Source organism: Cervus canadensis, chromosome 10 (assembly GCF_019320065.1).
Source record: "Cervus canadensis isolate Bull #8, Minnesota chromosome 10, ASM1932006v1, whole genome shotgun sequence".
In the NCBI taxonomy this organism is placed as follows: domain Eukaryota; kingdom Metazoa; phylum Chordata; class Mammalia; order Artiodactyla; family Cervidae; genus Cervus; species Cervus canadensis.
This window is the reverse complement of record NC_057395.1, coordinates 57,555,423-57,577,430: the sequence shown is the minus strand read 5'-3', so window position 1 is coordinate 57,577,430 and position 22,008 is coordinate 57,555,423. Positions and strand designations below refer to the sequence as shown.

General features: G+C 48.7%; 1 protein-coding gene across 1 annotated transcript in view; it reads right to left on the bottom strand.

Moving 5' to 3' along the window:
• LOC122448914 (transcriptional repressor CTCFL-like) overlaps positions 1-21,152 on the bottom strand; it is a 23,357-nt gene extending 2,205 nt beyond the window's left edge. The window contains exons 1-5 of the mRNA XM_043480570.1: positions 21,120-21,152; positions 7,003-7,573; positions 5,836-6,061; positions 3,781-3,951; positions 3,338-3,471 (exon numbers count right to left, since the gene is read on the bottom strand). Coding sequence (XP_043336505.1) covers positions 3,338-3,471; positions 3,781-3,951; positions 5,836-6,061; positions 7,003-7,560 — 1,089 coding nt within the window. The 5' untranslated portion in view covers positions 7,561-7,573; positions 21,120-21,152. The remainder of the gene's footprint in view (positions 1-3,337; positions 3,472-3,780; positions 3,952-5,835; positions 6,062-7,002; positions 7,574-21,119) is intronic.
• Between the last annotated feature and the right edge of the window lie 856 nt (positions 21,153-22,008).

Sequence of the window (22,008 nt, the reverse complement as noted above, 5' to 3'; positions counted from 1 at the left end):
CTAATGTGTGGCAACTACACACAAGCCTGAAGAACATTCTAGAACAGAGGAAGACTTGGAAAACAAGAGCCAAACCAAAGAAAATTCAGCTTTTAGGTTTTCATTTCTATGTATTTATTTTTGGTTGGACTGGGTCTTCGCTGCTGTGGCAGGCTTTCTCCAGTTGCAGTGAGTGGGGGCTACTCTTCGTTGCGGTGAGTCAGCCTCTCGTTGCGGTGGCTTTTCTGGTTGCAGAGTACAGGCCCTTGGCGCACAGGCTTCGGGAGTTGCGGCACGTGGGCTCAGTAGTTGTGGCCACGGGCTCAGTAGCTCTGTGGCTTGTGGGACCTTCCCAGACCAGCGATTGAACCCCTGCATTGGCAGGCTGATTCTTTATCCACTGCGCCACCAGGGAAGTCCCAGCTTAGATTTTTAGGAGAAAAAAAGATATCTTTGAGTGTACCAGAAAGCAAAACAAAAAGAACTTTTAAAATCATAGCATGAATAGTTTGAATGGTGTGAATGATCAAAGAAGAGTGTTAGTCACATAGGCGTGTCCGACTCTGTGTTCCCATAGACTGTAGCCTGCCAGGCTCCTCTCTCCATGGGATTCTCCAGGCAAGAATACTAGAGTGGGTAGCCATTCCCTTTTCAAGGGGATCTTCCTGACGCAGGGATCGAACCCAGGTCTCCTGCACTGCAGGCAGACTCTTTACTGCCTGAGCCACCAGAGAAGCCCATCAAAGAAGGCTGTGTGTAAACCTTCTCTGGACGGCTATGAACGTGAGATAGGGAGAGAGGGGAGTTCAGAAGCTGCTATACCTGTACCCCAGCCTGACTCACTCCTGCTGGCACTTGGGTAATAGGGGTGATGTCACACAGGGGAATTGGGCTACTCCTCCTTAGAGCAGACCAGCATGCTACACTTCAAAAGTGCAAAAACAAAACAAAACAAAAAAAAAACAACACAACCAACAAGGTGAAGGCGGCAGCAGAGGGTCGGTGTTGAGGCCAACCCCAGAGACGGGTCTCAGCAAACCTGGGAAGTGTGTGCTGAGAACTGGCAGGACAGCAACCAAAAGTCCACGCCACGCTTACGACCCTCAGATGGCTTCATTCTGTGAAACCCCCCATTTGTGTTCTTGAAATGGAGCAGGAGCCCATACTTCTCTAGTGGCTCAGACAGTAAAGAATCTGCCTGCAATGCAGGAGACCCGGGTTCGATCCCTGGCTTGGGAAGATTCCCTGGAGAAGGGAAAGGCAACCCACTTCAATATTCTTGCCTGGAGAATTCCATGGACAGAGGACCCGGGGGGCTACAGTCTATGGGGGTCACAAGGAGTCAGACACCTGAGCGACTCACACTTTCAGGATCCTATGGTCCTTGCGCCCCACCCCCCCCCCCCGCCCCCGCAACACGTTCTCTGCCTGCCTTTCGTCTGTGGAAAACTTTAGTCAAAGAATAAGTTCAACCAGAGAGTGAGAAATGCTGAAATAAATGAAAAACAAAGTCAAAAAAGACTCAATAATAATGATGTTTTCAATAAGCATAGTGAAGGACCTTTAGTTCTTTCTCAAGGGCTATAGATAATATTCTAGGTCATATCCTGTGAACTGTCTTACAGATACTAAAACACCAGGTGGGAAAGTTAACTACATGAAGACCAGAGGGCACCCAGGACATGAGAATTCTGAGAATTCTGCCAGAGTTCTGAGAACTGGCCTCAAAGAACTGGGAACAAAGGGACCCTGGAACTGAAGATTAACTGTACCTAAAACAACCAAGATGATGCTAGTCTGACCAGTGACGACCAATTTGAAGATGATTGTTACAGATGACTGCTGTTTCTGCATGTAGCTCCCCCCAGCCAACTCTGTCCATAAAGGCTCTCACCCTCTGCTTGTCGGGGCGAGAGGAGTTGGCCTTTGGATAGATGTCCGCCACCCTCTCCCCCAAGTTGCTGGTGGTGATTATTTAGTTGCTAAGTCTTGTCTGACTCTTGTGACCCTGTAGACTGTAGCCTGCCAGGCTCCTCTGTCCACGGGATTGTCCAGGCAAGAATATTGGAGTGGGTCGCCATTTCTTTCTCCAGGGGATCTTCCCAATCCAGGAATCGAACTTGGGTCTCCTGCACTGCAGGCAGATTCTTTACTGACTGAGCTACACTGGCACCTGAAATAAATCAAACTTTCCTTTCCACCAACCTGGCCTGTTTATTGGCTTTTGAGTGGCGAGCAGCTGGACCCCACACATTCTTTTGGTTACATTTTCATTATACAGTTACAACCTTTAACTCAGATGAGAAACAATTTTTAAAAATAGTAATAGCAAAAAAAAAAAAAAATTATTTTTGGAATCAAATTCTGACACTGTCTGTGAAATTTCCTAGTTGATGAAACACAGTTGCATCACTACTGCATTTAAACTTTCACTGTCCCCTTTGGCTTAGCTGAGTTCCAGTGTCTTTTCCTTGCCCAATGGGCTCAGGACCCAGCATGTGCTGTACTGGACAGTGAAGTCCTTAAAACTTGCAGAAAAGTGACATTCAAAAGTAACTGTGGTCCAGTGGTTAAGAATCTGCCTCGCAATTCGAGGGACACTGGTTTGATCCCTGGTCTCGGAGGATCTCACATGCAGCGGAGCAGCTGGGTCTGTGAGCCACAACTGCTAAGCCTGTGCTCGAGAGCCCAGGAGCCGCAATTACTGAAGCCCACACGCCCTAGAGACCATTGCTCCACAACTAGAGAGTAGCCCCCACTCACTGCAAAACCTGCGTGTAGCAACGAAGACCCAGCACAGACAAAAATAAAAATAAGTCAATAAAAAATCTAAAGAGTAACTGTACTCTTCTGCTGTCATTTCACTGAGGATGAGCTCAGTTTTCTGGAAGGCATAAATAAACCAATCTAATTGAAATGATCATGACAAAATTGAAGATTGAAAAAGGTGTTCTCTGTCCTTAAGAGCAGAAATGGCCATGTTTAAATCTTTAAGCAAGTTGCTTTGCACAGAACCAAGTACCACTGAGGAAAGCTCAAAGATTTCAGCAAAAATTCAAACCGGGTCTGTGTTCTGTGTTACAGCAAATACATTTTGATTTTGTGGAATGAGTGCTGCATGGAATGCTGGGTAGAATGTTTAAACAAATATGAGAATTATTTCTCAAGGACCATAGATTACTTGTCATCTGTACACCATAATATATTACTTTCACTAGTTGGTATCAAAGAAAAAAAAAGAAATCATGTTTTAAAAATTAAATTTAGAAACAAGAATGAGATATTGAAAGAGATTCTATTACCAGTTTGATTTACAGAAACTTCTTAATAAGACACTAAATACAAAGAGTGAACTTACTTCTACACTAGCATACTTGCACACGGAACACTTAAAGGGCTTCTCGTGAGTGTGTTTATAACGTCTGTGCCGGGTGAGTTCTCCACTGGTGACAAACGCCATGTCACAATCACCACACTTGTGGGGCCTGGTTCCTGTAAAATCACACAGTTTATTCTTTCAAACAAGATTTAACAACAATTTTTTTAGGCAATTATAATGTATAAATGATACTCGGTCTCAAAATGCTTTAAAAATTCAGAAGAGGCTCTTTAAACCAAATGCTCCAGAGAGATATGAGAAAAATTTTTGGACCATCCAAAGTTTTTAACCAAAGTGGAAGAAAAAAACACAAAACTAAAGTCTAAAAAAAGACACCATTTTAATATAGAAACTGGTGGATTTGCCTTCTTACACAAGCCTCAACGCATCCTGCAAGGGAAAGGCCCCCCTCAGCTGTTTACCTGTATGTGTATTGACATGGTTCCGAAGGAGGGTAACTGTACGGAAAGCTTTCAGACAAAGGTGACACACGTGGGGCTTTTCAGTGCTGTGAATTTTCACATGACGATTGAAATTCGAAATTCTAGAAGAGGTGAACTTGCACAAGTTGCAATGGAAGGTTTGTTTTACTTCTGCAGGAGGGAGAGACGACATTTATGTGCTTGTAAACATTTTTCTTTAGGTGTTCAAATTCCATTTAAATACATGAAAGTAACTTGGTACATCCTTTTTTTTTCAACCTAACGTGGTGACCCAACAAGACACTCCATGCAAATGGTAACCAAAAGAATAGTATAGCTGGGTGGCTATACTAATAGATGAAATAGACTCTGACAAAAACTGTTACCAGAGACAGATAAGAACTTAATGTAGGGCTTCCCGGAAGCAGGAAAGAATTCACCTGCCAATGTAGGAGACATGGGGCTCGATCCTTGATCCAGGGAAGATCCCACCTGCTGCAGAGCAACTAAGCCCATGTGCCACAACTACTAAAGCCCGAATGCCCTAGATCCTGTGCTCCACAACAAAAGAAGCCACTGCAATGAGATGCCTGCGCATCGAAACTAGAGAGTAGTCCCAGCTCTGCTGCAACTAGAGAAAAGCCCTTGCAGCCAAAAATAAATAAGTAAGCATTTTTTAAAAAGAACATAATGTAACAGTAAAAGAGTCAAATCATCCTGAAGATATAACAATTATAAACACACATGCACCTAATAATAAGTCCCCCAAATACTTGAAGCTAAAACTGAAAGAATTGAAGGTAGGAAGAGAGCCTTCAATAGCAGTTGGAGACTTCAACAACCCACTTTCAACATGAAGAGCACACCTAGACAAAATATCATCAAGGAAACAGAAGACTCAACATAAACCTATTTGACAGAATAGACTTCTATGAACACTCCACTCAACAAGAGCAAAATATACATTCTTCACAGGTGTATATGGAACCTTCTCCAGTAAAGACAATAGGGTAAACCAGAAAACAAGTGTCAATTAATTTTAAAAGAAAGAAATAATCTGCCCTTTGACCATCACAGACTGAAGTCAGAAATCAATAAAAGAAAGAAATTTGGAAAATTCACAAATATATAGAAGTTAAACAATACACTCCTAAAGGACCAATGGGTCAAAGAAGAAATTGCAAAATACTTTGAGATGATGCTAACCACAAGTAAGAAGGGACAGTGGTGGCAGTGTGGTTTTCTAAACTGAATCACTTTTTAGCCCTGACCAACTGTTGCTAGAAGGAGGAAATAGCCAAGGGTGGCCAGATACAGCTTTTTATAAAAGAGCTTAAAGTTGAAATTTCAAGGGTGAAATCTCTGGATTTAGATAAAAGAGAAACTAAACTTTTTAAAAATCTGAACAAATAATTTTTGAGGGTCAGGTTTATCTTCTTTTCTAGCCTCACCTAAACATCCCCTCCCCTTAGAAGATGATATCTTGGCTGTCTTCTGGGCATCACTCTGTCCATCTGTCAGATGGACACTTGCTTTGGTCTCCATCAGACCTCTCAACCCCCAGGGCTGCAAACTAGGGAGCAGATGGGGCCCAAACTTCTATCTGTTGCTGTTGTTTAGTCACTAAGTCGTTTCCGACTCTTTGCAACCCCATGGACTGTACCTGCCAGGCTCCTATGTTCAGGGGATTTCCCAGGCAAGAATACTGGAGTGGGTTGCTGTTTCCTCCTCCAGGGCATCTTCCCAACCCAGGGCTCAAACTCAAGTCTCCTGCACTAGCAGGTAGATTCTTTACCACTGAGCCACCTTGGAAATCCAAACTTCTATTTAAGTGCACCTAAGTAGAAGGGAGTCTCTGTACTATGCTTTTAAAACATTTGGTCACAAAACCCAAAACTCTTTTGCTTTTGATTCACAATACAGAGTTCAAAATTTCCTGCCATTCTGAAGATGACTAAAGCAACCACTACAAACTCAAATTGCCATCTCCCCCACTAAAGAGAATCAGTTGCCCTGTTGTTTGCAGAGCTTCTTGCACCAAATGAACTGGCCTACCCTTTGCCTTTTTTTGATTTTTCGTAGTGCTGGGTTTTTCAAGGTGTGCTTGATCCAGTTCAGGTTTCTCTTTTTGTTCTTCCATATTTAAGTTTGAAAATGTCAGAACGATTTCATCTCTTCCTTCATCTCCTGGCCTTGCTTCCACAAGAAAAAAATGCTCTTCTGTATTTTCACTGAATCCACCTTCAGCGAGCAGCTGTTCCTCTTCCTGACCTTTCTGGAACTAATGCAGAAAAACAAGTATTCAAACAAGTACAATACTGTTAATTACAGCCTGGTTTAACTCTTTGCCTTGATGAAACCATAAAATCCAAAGAGGAAAACACAAAAAAGTACAGAAAATTGTCCGTTGCAACCAAAATGCTTAAACTGTAATTATTAAGCATCAAGGGTTTGAATGGAACATTAACACAGTTTAAAAACTCAACGGATCTTATCATATTCTTAAACTCTAAAAAAACTGCACAAGTTCCTCCATGATTTTTCTGGAACATATTTTTATTGTGTTTGATTTTATCTTTTTTTTAAGTTTTTTTTTTTTGGATGTGGACCATTTTTTAAGTCTTTATTAAATTTGTTAACATATTGCTTCTGTTTTATGTTTTGGTTTCTTGGCCATAAGGCATATGGGATCTTAGTTTACAGGGATCAAACCTGCACCCCCTGTACTGAAATGAGAAGTCTTAACCACTGAGAAGTCCCTGTGTTCAAAATACAAAATTTAAACTGCTTGTCCATATGTAACAGTGCACAAGTTAGTCACTCAGTCATTTCTGATTCTGCGACTCCATGGACTATAGCCCGCCAGGCTCCTCTGTCCATGGGATTCTTCAGGCAAGAGTACAGGAATGGGTGAAAGTGAAGTGAAGTTGCTCAGTCATGTCCGACTCTTTGCGACCCCATGAACTATAGCCCACCAGGCTCCTCAGTCCTTGAAATTTTCCAGGCAAGAGTACTGGAGTGGGTTGCCATTTCCTTCTCCAGGGGATCTTCCCAACCCAGGAATTGAACCTGGGTCTCCCGCACTGCAGGCAGATGCTTTACCGTCTAAGCCACCAGGGATGGGTAGCCATGCCTTTCTGAGGGATCTTCCCAACCCAGGGAAGGAGAACTCTAAAAAATAGTTTTCTGGCTCCCCCTTCCTTTTCTTAAAACCAGGTGTACCTTTATGGATCCAGTGCTTTCTTCCAGGCTCATTGCAGACTTATAGTCTTCACCGGCCCCGGTCACATTCTCCTCCAGAAGCTGAAACTGCATCACCTCCATCTCCTGCAGCGAGTATACCTCCTCCTGGACATTGAGGACACACTGGTGCAGGCTCTGCTGGGCCACCTCCCCGAACCACACCAGCGACTGCACCCCACTATCAGCCTGGTGCACCATCACCTGCATCTCGTCCTCCTGCTGGGGATCCAGCCAGCTGAGGTCCTGCAGTTCAGCCTCTTCCGAGGGGAAGTGCACGGTCTGCAGGGTCAGGATGTGCTTCTCGCTCTCCTCCGGGGCAGTCAGCACCAGCTCTGGCACCTCCTCCAGGATCGTGGTCTGGAGGGGCCCCTGAACACTCTCCACCTCCAAACCCGCAGAGTCAGGCTGTTCCTTTACTCGGCACACCCCGTCATTTTCCTCTTCCTCCTCCTCCTCCAGGGCCCTGTCTGGTATCAACTCTGGTTCTTTGATTTGGGTGAACTGCTCAGGGGGGACAGAGAGCTCAGCCCCTGCCATTATGACTCCGCCTCTGTCAGAGAAAGAAGCAAGCCTGTCTGGGTGGAAACAGTGGGGGGTCCAGCCTTGCAGGCTTTGGTGCTGATCAAGGCCCCATAAGGTTCCAGCCCCCAAAGACTTGGGGGCTCACATGAGTCAGGACTAAGTTAACTCAGCCTAGGCTGAGAAGGGGCTGAAGCTAAGCAGGATTTAGGCTAAGGTAGGTGTTTGTCTAGAAGATTCTAGAACCAAAAGATTTGAGCCTGGGCAAGCTTTCAGCAAATGCATATTCCAGGCCTGGAAGGCTTGAGACTGGCCAGGCTTTCAGCAAACGCACATTCCAGGTACAGAAGGGTGGCGTGAACCAGCTTCCTACCAGGGCACAATCACAGACTGAGCACCCTTTGAGCCATGGAGGCTTCAGGCCTAGGGCCTCTACCCGCGCAGCCTTGGCCTTCAGGCCTCAGGCTCACCACATGCCCCCTCCAGGCCTGGGGCATCTTTCCCTTCCTGGACCACCTCTCCCAGCTTGGCCCCTCCATGGCTGGGCCCCGCCCCCACCTCTCTGGTGCAGCTCCCCGGAACCTTTCCCGCCATCCTCCCCACTCCCACTCCCGCGCCCACGCGGAGCAGCTCCTCCTCCAGAGGAGGCTGGAGTCTGGCCCCCGCGGCGAGGATCCTCACCCAAGAAACGTGGTCTGGAGGTGCAGCCCACCAAACCCACTGGAATTCGCCTCGTGCCGCATGCTTGCAGGCCACTGCCTGCTGCTGCCTGCCGACTGGGTGCGAGGGTCAAAGACGGCAGTGCGCAGGCGCAGAGTGGGGAGGGGAGGGGGGCAGCATGCAAGGGGCGTGGCCTGGGGGGAGGATGATGGAGGAGGCAGAAAGTGAGGCAGAGGAGGTGAGAGCTGCCGGGTTGGGGGGGCTTCAGGTAGTGCAGAGACAATGGCCAGTGGGGATGGATGAAGAGAGTGGAGGGAGCCCTACAAAGGGCACTGAGACCGGGGGGGGGGGGGGGGGGGAGCTGAGGGGGCGGTGTGGAGGAGGACCTGCAGGGGGCGCTGAGACCACGTGGGGGGATGGAGGGGGGAGTGGAGGGCGACCTGCAGGGGGCGCTGAGAGACCACGTAGGGGGATGGAGCGGGGAGTGGAGGGCGACCTGCAGGGGGCGCTGAGAGACCACGTGGGGAGATGGATGGGGGAGGAGTGACTTGCAGGGGGGCACTGGGACCACGTGAGCGGGATGGATGAGGAGTGGGGGGGAACTACAGGGCGGCCTGAGACCCACCAGGGGATGGATGGGGGTATGGGGGCACCTGCAGGGCAGGCACTGAGAGTCCACGAGGGAGATGGATGGGAGTGGAGAGGGACCTGCAGGGGCGCTGAGAGTCCCAACCAGGGGAGATGGATGGGGGAGTGAGGGGATCTGCAAGGGACGCTGAGAGACCACGTTGGGGATGGATGGGGAAATGGAGGAGGACCTGGCAAGGGGCGCTGAGAGACATGTGGGGAGATAGGATGGGGGAATGAAGGGGACCTTGCAGGGGGCGTGAGAGACCACGATGGGGGATGGATGGGAATGGAGGAGGACCTGCAGGGGCGCTGAGTGAGCCATGTGGGGAGATGGATGGGGGGGGTGAAGGGGGACCTGCAGGGGGCACTGAGACCACCTGGGGGGATGGAGTGGGGCATAGAGGGCGACCTGAAGGGGGAGCTGAGACCACGTGGAGGGATGGATGGGGGAGTTGGGGGGGATTTGCAGGGGATACTGACAGACCAGAGGGAAGATTGATGTGGGAGTGGGGAGGATCTGCAGGGGGCGCTGAGAGACCACGTGGGAAGATGGACGGGGGAGTGGGGAGGGGGAACCTGCATGGGGCGCTGAGAGTCCACCAGGGGAGATGGATGGGGGAGTGGGGGGGACCTTCAGGGGGCGCTGAGACCGTGTGGGGGGATGGATGGGGGAGTGGGGGGGACCTACAGGGGGTGCTGAGACCATGTGGGGGGGATGGACAGGGGAGTGGGGGGGGACCTACAGGGGGCGCTGAGACCACATGGGGGGATGGATGGGGGAATGGGGGGTAGGACCTGCAGTGGGTGCTGACAGACCAGAGGGGAGATGGATGTGGGAGTGGGGGGATCTGCAGGGGGCGCTGAGAGACCACATGGGGAGATGGATGGGGGAATGGGGGGTGACCTGCAGGGGGCGCTGAGACCACGTGGGGGGATGGACGGGGGAGTGGGGGGGGACCTACAGGGGGCGCTGAGACCACATGGGGGGATGGATGGGGGAGTGGGGGGTAGGACCTGCAGTGGGTGCTGACAGACCAGAGGGGAGATGGATGTGGGAGTGGGGGGATCTGCAGGGGGCGCTGAGAGACCACCAGGGGAGATGGACGGGGGAGTGGGGGGTGACCTGCAGTGGGTGCTGAGACCAGTGGGGAGATGGATGGGGGAGTGGGGGGGACCTGCAGGGGGCGCTGAGAGACCATGTAGGGGGATAGATGGGGAATGGAGGAGGACCTGCAGGGGGCGCTGAGAGACCACGTGGGGGGATGAATGGGGAATGGAGGAGGACCTGCAGGGGGAGCTGAGACCTCGTGAGGAGATGGATGGGGGAGTAGGGGGGATCTGCAGGAGGCGCTGAGAGACCACGTGGGGAGATGGACGGGGGAGTGAAGGGGGACCTGCAGGTGGCTCTGAGAGACCACGTGGGGGGATGGATGGGGAATGGAGGAGGACCTGCAGGGGGCGCTGAGAGACCACGTGGGGAGAGGGATGGGGGAGTAGGGGGGATCTGCAGGGGGCGCTGAGAGACCACCATGGATGGGGAGTAGGGGGATCTCAGGGGGTGCTGAAGAACCACTTGGGGGATGGATGGGGAATGGAAGAGGACCGCAGGGGGCACTTGAGAGACCACGTCGGGGGATGAATGGAGAATGGAGGAGGACCTGCAGGGGGAGCTGAGACCTTGTGAGGAGATGGATGGGGGAGTAGGGGGGACCTGCAGGGGGCGCTGAGACCACCTCGGGGGATGGAGTGGGGCATAGAGGGCGACCTGAAGGGGACGCTGAGAGATCACATTGGGGGATGAATGGGGGAGTGGGGGAGGGGGGTACCTGCAGGGGGTACTGACAGACCAGAGGGAAGATGGATGTGGGAGTGGGGGGGATCTGCAGGGGGCGCTGAGAGACCACCAGGGGAGATGGACGGGGGAGTGGGGGGTGACCTGCAGGGGGCGCTGAGACCAGTGAGGGGATGATGGGGGAAGTGGGGGGGACCTGAGGGGGCGCTGAGACCTCGTGGGGACCTGCAGGGGGCGCTGAGAGACCACGTGGGGAGATGGATGGGGGAGTAGGGGGGATCTGCAGGGGATGCTGAGAGACCACGTCGGGGGATGAATGGAGAATGGAGGAGGACCTGCAGGGGGAGCTGAGACCTTGTGAGGAGATGGATGGGGGAGTAGGGGGGACCTGCAGGGGGCGCTGAGACCACCTCGGGGGATGGAGTGGGGCATAGAGGGCGACCTGAAGGGGACGCTGAGAGATCACATTGGGGGATGAATGGGGGAGTGGGGGAGGGGGGTACCTGCAGGGGGTACTGACAGACCAGAGGGAAGATGGATGTGGGAGTGGGGGGGATCTGCAGGGGGCGCTGAGAGACCACCAGGGGAGATGGACGGGGGAGTGGGGGGTGACCTGCAGGGGGCGCTGAGACCAGTGAGGGTATGGAATGGGGGAGTGGGGGGACCTGCAGGGGGCGCTGAGACCACGTGGGGGGATGGACGGGGGAGTGGGGGGACCTTCAAGGGGCGCTGCTGAGACCCGTGTGGGGGAATGGATGGGGGAGTGGGGGGGGGACCTGCAGGGGGCGACCTGCAGGGGGCGCTGAGACCTCGTGGGGGGATGGATGGGGGAGTGTGGGGGGGACCTGAAGAGGGTGCTGACAGACCAGAGGGAAGATGGATGTGGGAGTGGGGGGATCTGCAGGGGGCGCTGAGAGACCACCAGGGGAGATGGACGGGGGAGTGGGGGGTGACCTGCAGGGGGCGCTGAGACCACATGGGGGAATGGATGGGGGAGTAGAGGAGGGCTGGGACCTGGGGGACGATAGATGAATGGGGCAGTGGGAGAAAGTAAAAAATGAACTGAAGGGAGTTTTGACAGATGGAGTGGGTTGAAGAAAGAGGAGGGAACTCTTAGGAGGATCTTGAGGCCTGGGCTGGGTTCGGTGGTGGATGGTGGAGGAGAGCAAGGGCGGGAGCAGAGTGGGGAAATACGGTGGGTGTGATGGAGAACGGGAGGGAGCTCAGGACAGGATGGTGGGGAAGTGAGAAATGGAAGTCAATGGAGTAGAATACTGAGGAGGAGGGGCAGAAAGGGTGCGCTGTGGGGGAGTTGGGAGGAGGAGAGTTTAAACTCAGAAGGAGCCATGGTGCACCAGCTATGTGTCCCTGAATTGTTCGCTTTAAAGGGGTTACTTTCTGTTGGAATTTCACCTCAGGAAGTTTTTTTTAATGGAGATGACTGATTTTTTATTTCTCCAGAAGGAATTCGGTCTCCACTAGATACAAATAAATACAAGTTTGGAGCCAATGGATGATTAAAATCATTTTTAGTTCACTCATTCTTTTTTTTTTTTTTTTTTTTAAGGTATGGTTTATACTGTTCCAGGAAAATTTCGTGTTGTTTTTACTTTACAAAATCTTAAAATTTAGTGGAATTGTCTTAGTTTCTGATTGTGAATAAATGTATGTGGACTGGGCTTCCCAGGTGGCTCTAGTGGCAAAGAACTTGCCTGCCAGTGTAGAAGAGATAAGAAACGTGGGTTGGATCCCTGAGTCCCGAGGAGGGCCTGGCAACCCACTCCAGTATTCTTGCCTGGAAAATTCCATGAACAGAGGGGCCTAGTGGGCTACAGTCCATGGGATCACAAAAGAGTCAGACATGACCGAGTGACTTAGCACACTCCCACACTAGAAAACAAACAAAATGCGCACTGGAAAACAAAAACTAAAGAAAGAAGACAGCAGTCTTGAGGATGGGGTTTTGGGGGGGCTTCCCCTCCTTCAGGGGAGCAATGGCTTTTGAGCACATCTTCCAACAAACCGGTGATGGGTTTTCCTCCCGCCCACAGCCAGAGAACTATGTCCATCAACATGCCTTTTATGTGTCTGCCCATTCATTCTCCAAGCCTCTTCTCATTTTATTTCACATTATTGTGTATAGTGCATACTCATTTTGGGGGGTTGTTTTTTGATAGTACAAAGGATAAAACTAAATTTGTTTTTGAAAGAAACTCATTTGAAACTAACACAACATTGTAAATCAACTATACTCCAATAAAATAAAATGAAAAAAACCCTGTAATAGGTTTGTTGGTTAAAACCTTGGATGGCTAGTTTTAACACTGTGTCTGGCTTTCTATGACAATTTATATGCTTTATGAGGAGAAGATAAATATTTGAAGGTTACTGGGAAAAGAGTGTGTTTCAATAACTTCTTTTAAATCATTGAAATGAGTTTTTCTGCTTGAACAATCACGACCTCTTTAGTGCCTTCTCGGATAATTTTGTGTTATTGCTCTAATGCTCATCCAGCTACAATGTTTTGCCAGTATTTATATCACAAATTTGTGTTTAGAAATTTCAACTACTGATTAAAAGCACATTTTTTAAAGGAAAGGGGAGATGTAGAAAGGGGAAACAGAAATAGACTTGGAGGGAAAAGTAGGGGCTTTTAAGGGATGGAGGGCAAGCAGGGGAGAGCCTCCTTGAAGAGGAGAGAAGGGTGACGTGGATGAAATATTCGAAGGGGATAAAGCAAAGGAGAGAGGCCTGTGGTTTTCCAAACTGGTTCTCATGTAGGAAGTTTCAGCAAAGATTGTAAAGCGTTTCCTTTACTCTTTTCAGACATCTCTGGGATTCACTGGAAGACCTCCTGCTGAAGGACATGTCCCTTTGGAGCCTTCGAGTGGCCTTCATTCAGAAGGTGGAGGTAGGAGGGACACCCCAGAAGGTTGTCTTCCTTCCAGGATGTCCAGGCAGCCCCACTGACCAGGGCACGGGGAGGAGTTCTCACGTGTGGATCACGATGAAGTGAACCTGTCCCTCACTATGCGGGGCTGGTGAGGCAGCACCCCAGGCAGTGCCGGGGCTGGGTTCCAAAGGTGGGCAGTATTTGGAGCCTACCCGCCTCAACCCTAAGGCAGTGGGCACGGCTGGCAGCCTCTGGAAGGATCCAGAATGTGGAAGCTTGATTTTGGCAGGGCTTGCTTCTTCAAGGAGGCGGGCGACTGTCATGTCCATTCCAGGTTCTCTGTGGAATCTGAACTGACCCTTCTCTTCCTGCTTCCTGAGCCTCCCTGCCATCTTGGATGATATAATATGAGGGGAGGCGGGATGTGTGTTGAGGGTGGACATCTCCAGAAGGAGATACTGGACTTCTGCTAATAGGCTCTTGGAGCACAGAAGTCTTACAAAATGAGATGTGACCCTGTTTCACCCAGAATGTGAGGGGCAGTTTCCACCAGTTAAACTCTTGATCCTTGTTTATCAGGGGTTAGAGATAGAAAAGGAGGCAGGCCATTTGCATTCAGCTGAGAATGAAAAGAGCAATTAACTCCTGGGCCCACAACTGTCAAGTCTAAACGTCTCAGATTCGCTTTGGTGCCTCCTTGGTGGGCTTCCCAGTAGCTCAGATGGTAAAGAATCTGTCTGCAATGCAGGAGACCCAGGTTTGATCCCTGGGTCAGGAAGATTCCCTGGGTCAAGAAGATTCCCTGGAGAAGGGAATGACTACTCCCTCCAATAATCTTGCCTGGAGAATTCCATGGATGGAGGAGCCTGATGGGCTACAATTCATGGGGTCACAAAGAGTCGGACATGACTGAGTGACTAATACTTCCACTTAACCTCTTACCCCTTCCCAGATGTTTTCTTCTGCAGTTCCTTATGCCTGCTCCATCCAGACCCATCTTCTAATTATCGCAAGTGGCCACACAGGGTGTAAGCTGAGTTGTGTGTCTGTTCTAACTCCAGAGCTTTGCATCTGGCTCAGCTTTGCCATCGTTGGTGTTCTCGATGGCACCGATGTAGCCCTGCCGAGACCCGGGAGGTCCTGCCTGCTCTTCCTAAGGCAAGTGCTGTTTCATATTCTAAACATGACTGGGATTGGGACGAACTAGACTCCGGTCCTTCAGGGGCCCACATATAGTTGTCGGTCATTTGCCTCCTTCAGAAGAAAAAGATGCTCACCATGCCTCTTGCGCAGGATGTCAGGGGACTTCTGTGTGGTTGATAGCTGCTTGCTGGATGGGTTCCTGGGAGACACTCAGGGGCCTGTAGCCTCTGGCCTTTTAGCATTGAGGGCAGTATTGTTCCTCAGCCCGCCCATATTATCAGCTCTTGATCAGCCAGTGTGGCTCAGAGTAAAAAAGGGTCCTGCCAAGTGTATGGTGCTTATATAGAACAAGGGCAGGAGGCTACGTTGATGCTTGGTGCAAGTGTCCGAGCACCTTCTACTTAGCTCTCTTGGCCACAGGCCAAGTGTCTCCAGAGTCTGTTTTTGATTCAGGAGGCATGGATGCGTGGGATAGACACGATATATATTATTAATACTATTTGGAAATGTAATAGATTTACACAGAGATATATGTGGTCAATGTAACAATATTTTTAAACAGCAAAAAATACTAAATGAATATCTTGCAGGACAGCATTAAAGAGGCAGGCCAGCAAGTGCTGTCATTGTCTTTTGAAATTATTCTCAGTCTGCTCACTGCTTCCAACGTGATGTCATGAGCCTTACTTCATAATGAGTCCCTGCTCCCCCTAACTTGAGTGCAAAATCTTTATAAGCCATGTGGTAAACACTGAAGTATTTGAGCTTCCCAAGGGAAAAAGGAGTTTGATGATGCAATGCTGCCTAAAGGTTGGAACTGCCAGAAAATCTGCGACAAGGGGTCTTTGTCAGTAGTTGTGTATCCAGTGTACCTGGGACAGAGAGAACCCTCCACAGCTCTTTGTAGAATCACTGGATGTTGGCGCCTGTAATGCTTCACCATTCACTTTTCTGGCTTCTCTAACATTCATGAAGGGTGAGTGTGATTTTTATACCCTGAGTCTCACATAAATAAATGTCAGGGTAGTTTTCTACTATTGCCCTGCAGGGATAATCACCTGAACAATGAAAAGACATCTCTGAAACCCTTCATTTTAAGAAGGCTTCCTAAAACTTTTTACTGTTTTCAACAATTGTTCACTCATGCAGTAGGTGTTGATAATGAACTCAGATAGCTCCATCTTTCAAAAGCAGATCTGATCCTAGAATTTCCAGACTTAACATCAATGGGCCATTTGCCCGAATGGATGGTGGGCCTGCTTTAAGGTAAAGAGAATTTCACACATAATAGGTTAGGAGGTAGCCCCGGTGCTAAGATCCTCAACTGCAGGTGTTAACATAATCAACTCAATTCTAAGGAAAAGGAGAGTGAAAGTTAACTTTTACTTTGTTAAATATTAGAATTGGAGATCAGATACCAAGGTTTTCCTCTGCAAGGTTGGTTGTTTCTGTGTTTATTTACTTCTGTTGCACCAAAGCCTGACTAGCAACTGGTAGTAAATTATTTTTTAATCCACTTTTACAAGGACTAGATTGGCTCCTCTGCATGTCATAAAGATAATTCGTCCCCAAAGAGTACCTAAACAGCCTTGCTGTTTTGCCTGAGATGTGATTGCTGTCATTCTGGATTCAACCAATGGGTTGCCAAGGAGTGTCCGTTTTCGAACATGCCAGTTAACCTGTTTGGCAAACATTGTTGTTGTTATACGGGTCTTTATACTTTGACCTTTGGTATGAACGCAAAGCAAATGTACTTTTATATAATGAGCCATTCAGCATTGCTGGTGGACTTGGCCTCGGGGGAAGAGTTTGGGGACAGAGAAGGTGCGAGAGAGAATTCTTAAAATTGTGTGAGAGGCAGGGTCCAAGTGTGGGAGTGAAGTGAAAGTCATTCAGTTGTATTCAACTCTTTGCGATCCCATGGACTGTACAGTCCATGGAATTCTCCAGGCCAGAATACTGGAGTGGGTAGCCATTCCATTCTCCAGGGGATCTTCCCAACCCAGGGATCGAACCCAGGTCTCCCCCGTTGCAGGTGGATTCTTCACCATCTGAGCCACCAGGGAAGCCCAATTTGACTGTTAAGCAAAAGTGCAGGAGGTGTTCTGGAATTGCCCAGAACTTTATCATTATGACCTCTACTTTGTCCTGCTTCTACATGAAGAAACACTGGGGAAATAAGTAGATAAATACATAATTAATGCTTGATTACATTGTCTGGTTAAATGGAGTGTGATAACAAGCATATTTTGGAGTAAAAATCTGGAAACTGCAGCCCATGATTGGTAGTTAGCTTGCAGGCTGGTCTGCTGAAGAGGCCAATGAGAAGGATTCTATTTCTCTGTACATAATTTTTAAAAATAGTACAGAAAACTAATGCAAAAGAAAAGGTGGTTTACTTTTTTGTTGTTGGAAAAAAATTCTAGAGGATCAAAAGTGTGAAATAAATGCTGAGGGTTCATGGACTGTTCCGTTTGTCTCTACGTCCCAAGCAAGTGTCTCACTGCTATTCAACATCCAGAGGAAGCAGAAAGTAGCAGTAAAAATGGTACCCTGCCTCCCGGCTGTGTGGCCTTCAACTGTTTACTCACCTTCTCTGAGCTTCTATTTTTTCATCTCTAACTTGAGCCTAAAAATAGTGCCTTCTTAGTTGTATTATTATGGGGAATAAATGAAATAATCCATGTCAAGTGCTGAAAAATAACACAGTGCTGGGGATATAGTAAATACAAAATAAATGTCAGATATTAATATTTTTCACTGATTTGTGCAAAGATTATTATTTATAATAAAATGAGTTGATGTTGTTGGAATTCTGCAAGTCTTTTAAGCTTCAGTTTTTAGATTTCTTTTGCTAGTTCTAAAATTAAATCTGCCTTAAAAACAAAATGACATCCTTAAATCTTTTGGCACAGAACATATAAAGAGGTATTATTTTACATTTTTATATTTCTCCAGTAGGTTCAGCATTAAAGCAAGGTCTAAATTCAGCAACATGGTTGTTGTTGTTCAGTTGCTAAGTTGTGTCTGACTCTTTGTGACCCCATGAAGTGCAGAACACTAGACTTGCCTGTCCTTCACTGTCTCGCTGATATTCTCCCTGGTATTCCTACTCTACAACCTAAGATGAGTGAGGTCCAGCATTGCCCGGTCCTGAGGAGAGCTTGGGATGTCCCGGTTTTTGCAGGAGCTACTCCATTCTTGCTCTTGTCAAGGTCAATGGTAACCACACCGATGGGTCTCTGCTCAGTTCCCAGTGCTCTGACCACCCCTCCAACCCTCCCCTGCTCCTACCCAGCCCAGGAGACTAGAATCTCACCTCTGCTCAAAACACCACCCTGCCCCACGCAGAGGCTCCCAGACACCATGAGAGTTGGTGTCTCCCATCCACCCCCAGATGTCAAGTGACTACCTCTCTCCCACCTGCTCCTGCCACACAGCCCCTTATTGTCCCTCACACCCTAAGCAGCGTGTCCCTCAGGGACCTTGCACTTTGAAAGATGGCAGAATGTGCCACCCCAAAGACCTTGCTTTGGCATAAGGATTATTTTGAGGTAAAGGAGTTTGGAAAAGATCAGATGCAAGCAGGACCTCCTAACCCCCCTCCCTTTTCTTTCTTCCTGAAAGCAGGAGATGAAACCCCCATATGGATGCTGCTTTCCTGACACTAGGAGGAGAGAAACAGTCTTGTCATAGAGATGGGGCATGGAGGCAGAAAGAAATCTGAACAAGCAGACTTGTTCAAATACTTCCTATCATCCTTTAGTCTCCCCATGTATTATTACTTTTCCATAGTTGCCTGTCTTTGCTCAATTTGGTGGATAAACATCCAGACCTGGTCCCTTCCCTGGGTCTTTGTTCCTTTGGAAGTACCCAAGTCCATGCAACAATCTGCGTTACTCCTGTTAACCTGTCTTGGGTGAGTGCTCAGTTGCTACATCTTGTCTGACTTTTTGCGACCCCGTGGACTGTAGCCTACCAGGATCCTCTATCCACAGGATTCTGTAGGCAAGAGTACTGGAGTGGATTGCCATTTCCTTCTCCAGAGAATCTTCCCAACCCAGGGATTGAATCTACATCTTCTGCATTGGCAGATGGTTTCTTTACCACTGAACCACCTGGGAAGCCCGTTAATCTGTCTTAGATCATTTAATTCTCAGGCGCAGCTGGAGATCCTTTGAGGACAAAGGAAAAGTTTTGCCACCCCTAAAATTTGATCTTGGGTTTTCTGATCCTTCTCTGACTTCCCTGTTTAAAACTGAACCCCCCGTCTGTTGTCAGCTTCATGTTCCCCAGCATTTCAGACTGGCTGGCGTCTCCTCTAAAACCTGAAGGCTCATGGCGTGCTCATAACAAATATCACTAAAATGCATGCTCCCCGAGGGCCAAGGTCCTTCCTGTGTGTGTTTTCTTTTTTTTTTTTTAATCTGCTGTTTGTTTCTTCCTGGTCCTGGGTCAGGCCTGCCACGTGCAAGGCACTCAACAAGTGTCTGCTGAATGAATGGACCTGAATGAATAGTTGTGCAATCATTTTACGCAATAATTTTACCTGGTTTCAAGAGTCAAGTGTTCAAAATAAATGTGTAGTGGGTTCTATTTACCTTTTAAGGTTAGCTGTCTATAACCTGTAACATAACACGTGTCTACTACTTCTTTAACTTCTCAATCTGAAGGGTTTAGAAAGGCTACCTGCTATAAAACAGCAACAGGAAAACAGAATCCCCAGATGGACGCTGAGAGTCTTTTCATGGTTTATGTCTTCTCCCCAAAGTCCTTCTGGGTTTTCATCAAGATGTGTTGCAAAATATATATTCTACAAAATTAAAATTCAGAATCATGACTCTGGAAAGGGGAAGGGATCATTTTCCTTTGGAACAAGGGCTGCCTTGTGGGTGACAGGGACTCGGAGTCTCTGTGTAGGGCTTGTCTCCTGAGATGCAGAGCCAATGGGCTTCTCTTTAGTTTAGGCATCCTCAGGGTTGTACTTCAGCCAAATATTTATGAATGGATAGATGGAAGGAAGGAAGGGAGGAAAGAAGGAAGGAAGGAAGGGGCTTGGAAAGCAAACTAGAAGCCCAGGTGAGCCATTGGGTGGCTGGCAGATCAACCAGGTCTCCCAGAGGCTTCTTGGGGCAGGGCAGGAGCCCCTCTGGCAGCCACCCAAGGGGAGACCCATTGTCTAAAGCAGCTGGACTCTCATATCTCTGGAAAGAAGGACTGTCCTAACGTGTATAATCACCTTGATAAGTTGCCTGAGGGTAGAAGAGGTTCCCAGCCAACACCCTAGGTGAGATAAGGAAACTGCTCACATTAGACTCAGGGAATTCACCTCTATTGCGTTTGCCTTTCCTTCGCTGATGTTGAAGGAGGAGGGCATGCAGGGAAAAGAGTATGGGGAGAGGGACGACCAGACAATACTGTGGACCCTTGAGCAGCATGGGGATTGGGGCACCGACCCTCCACAGAGCCGAAAACCCTCATATAACTTGCAGTTCTCCCCACCCATCCGGGGTCCCCTCCATTCACATCCAGCGATCCAACCACCACAAACCTTGCCATATTTACTACTGAAAACACCCATTGTTAGGGGACCTATCGTGCAGTTCCAGCCAGTGTTGTCCAGGGGGTCACCTGTGCTGTGAAATGTCTGAGGCATTGCCTAGAAGTAAAAGTGTGAGATGCTCAGTTGTGTCTGACTCTTTGTGACCCCATGGACTGTAGCCCACCAGGCTCCTCTCTCCATGGAATTCTCCAGGCAAGAATACTGGGAGTGGGTAGCCAATTCCTCCTCCAGGGGATCTTCCCAAACCAGGGATCGAACCTGGGTCTTCCACATTACAGGCAGGTTCTTTTCCACCTGAGCCACCAGGGAAGGCTGAAGTTATCGCCTAAGCGGAGATTATTTTATTAAGCTGCAGGTTGTGCATCTCTCCTTTCAGCTGTCAGTGAGCTCCGCTGCACACACAGAGTCCTCAGCTTGAGGGTGATGTGTGTGTATATTTGGGGGGATGTTTGTGTACGTGTAGGAAGGGCTGGCTTCCATGTCTTCCGGTGTGCAGTGCAGGGCGGTGTGGGTTGGGGGAAAGGTTCACACATAAAATTAACCCAGACCTGGGGTTTGGACAGAGGCCACCGTGAGAGTGTTGGTTTTGTTTTTAAACTTTCTGCTTTGAAAATCATTCTAGATTGACAGGTTGGTTGGTTTAGTCACTAAGTCGTGTCCGACTCTTGTGATCGCATGGACTATAGCCTGCCAGTCTCCTCTGTCCATGGGATCCTCCAGGCAAGAATATTGGAGTGGGTTGCCATTTCCTGCTCCAGGGGATCTTCCCAATCCAGGAATCGAACCCAGGTCTCCTGCATTGCAGGCAGATTTGTTACCGACTGAGCTAAGAGGAATTGACAGGAAGTTGACAAAAAAGAGTGTACGGCGATGGGGGGAAAGGGAGGGGCACATACCCTTTGCCAAGTCCTCTGTGGTGGTTACATCTTATGTACCTGCAGAGCAATATCAAAAGCAGGAAACAGATGTGGGTACAATCCACAGTTTACCTAAATCCTCGGTTTTACATGCACTCCTCTGTGTGCGTGTGTGTAGTTCTTTCACACATGTAGATTTGTGCAGGCACCACATCTTGGCATCAAGATACCAAGAACCATCACCCCCGGGATCCCTCGAACGACCCCCTCCATGGCCACACCCCCTCCTCTCCCATCCATCCCTGTAACCATAAGGATTTAAGCCCCTTGCAAACTGATAGAAATTTTGGGAAGGATATTGTATTTTTCCATACGACTTGCATGGGGGTGTGTCTGTGTGTGTGCAGCAGACCTCACACACTCCCATGTCATGCCTGTCTTATCTCGACATTGAGGGCCATGTTGGCCTTTGCAACACAGCCCTGGAACTACGCTGATGTGACAGAATGACTCTGACTTCAGTGCAAAATAGCTCACACTCCAAAGTCCTCTCACCCACAAAGTCCACATGTGGACAGCTTCTGGCGAGGGGGTGGGGATAGCGTCTGGGAGCTAAGCCTTGTGAGCTGGGTCCCAGAGTGCCAGGGTGTCTGTGGAGATGGGAAGAGAGCCTTCTGGAGGTGAAAGCATTAGGGACTGTTTTACCAGATTCATTTCCTCCATACCCTTGGAAACCTATGTCATGACCTGTGATAGCAATTGTTTCCATGAAGACCCCAGAGTGCTGACATTATGGATAAAGGATTGTTCCTGTTGTTCAGTTGCTCAGCCATGTCCAACTCTTTGCAACCCCATGGACTACAGCACGTGAGGCTTCCCTGTCCTTCACTATCTCCCGGAGTTTGCTCAAACTCATGTCCATTGAGTT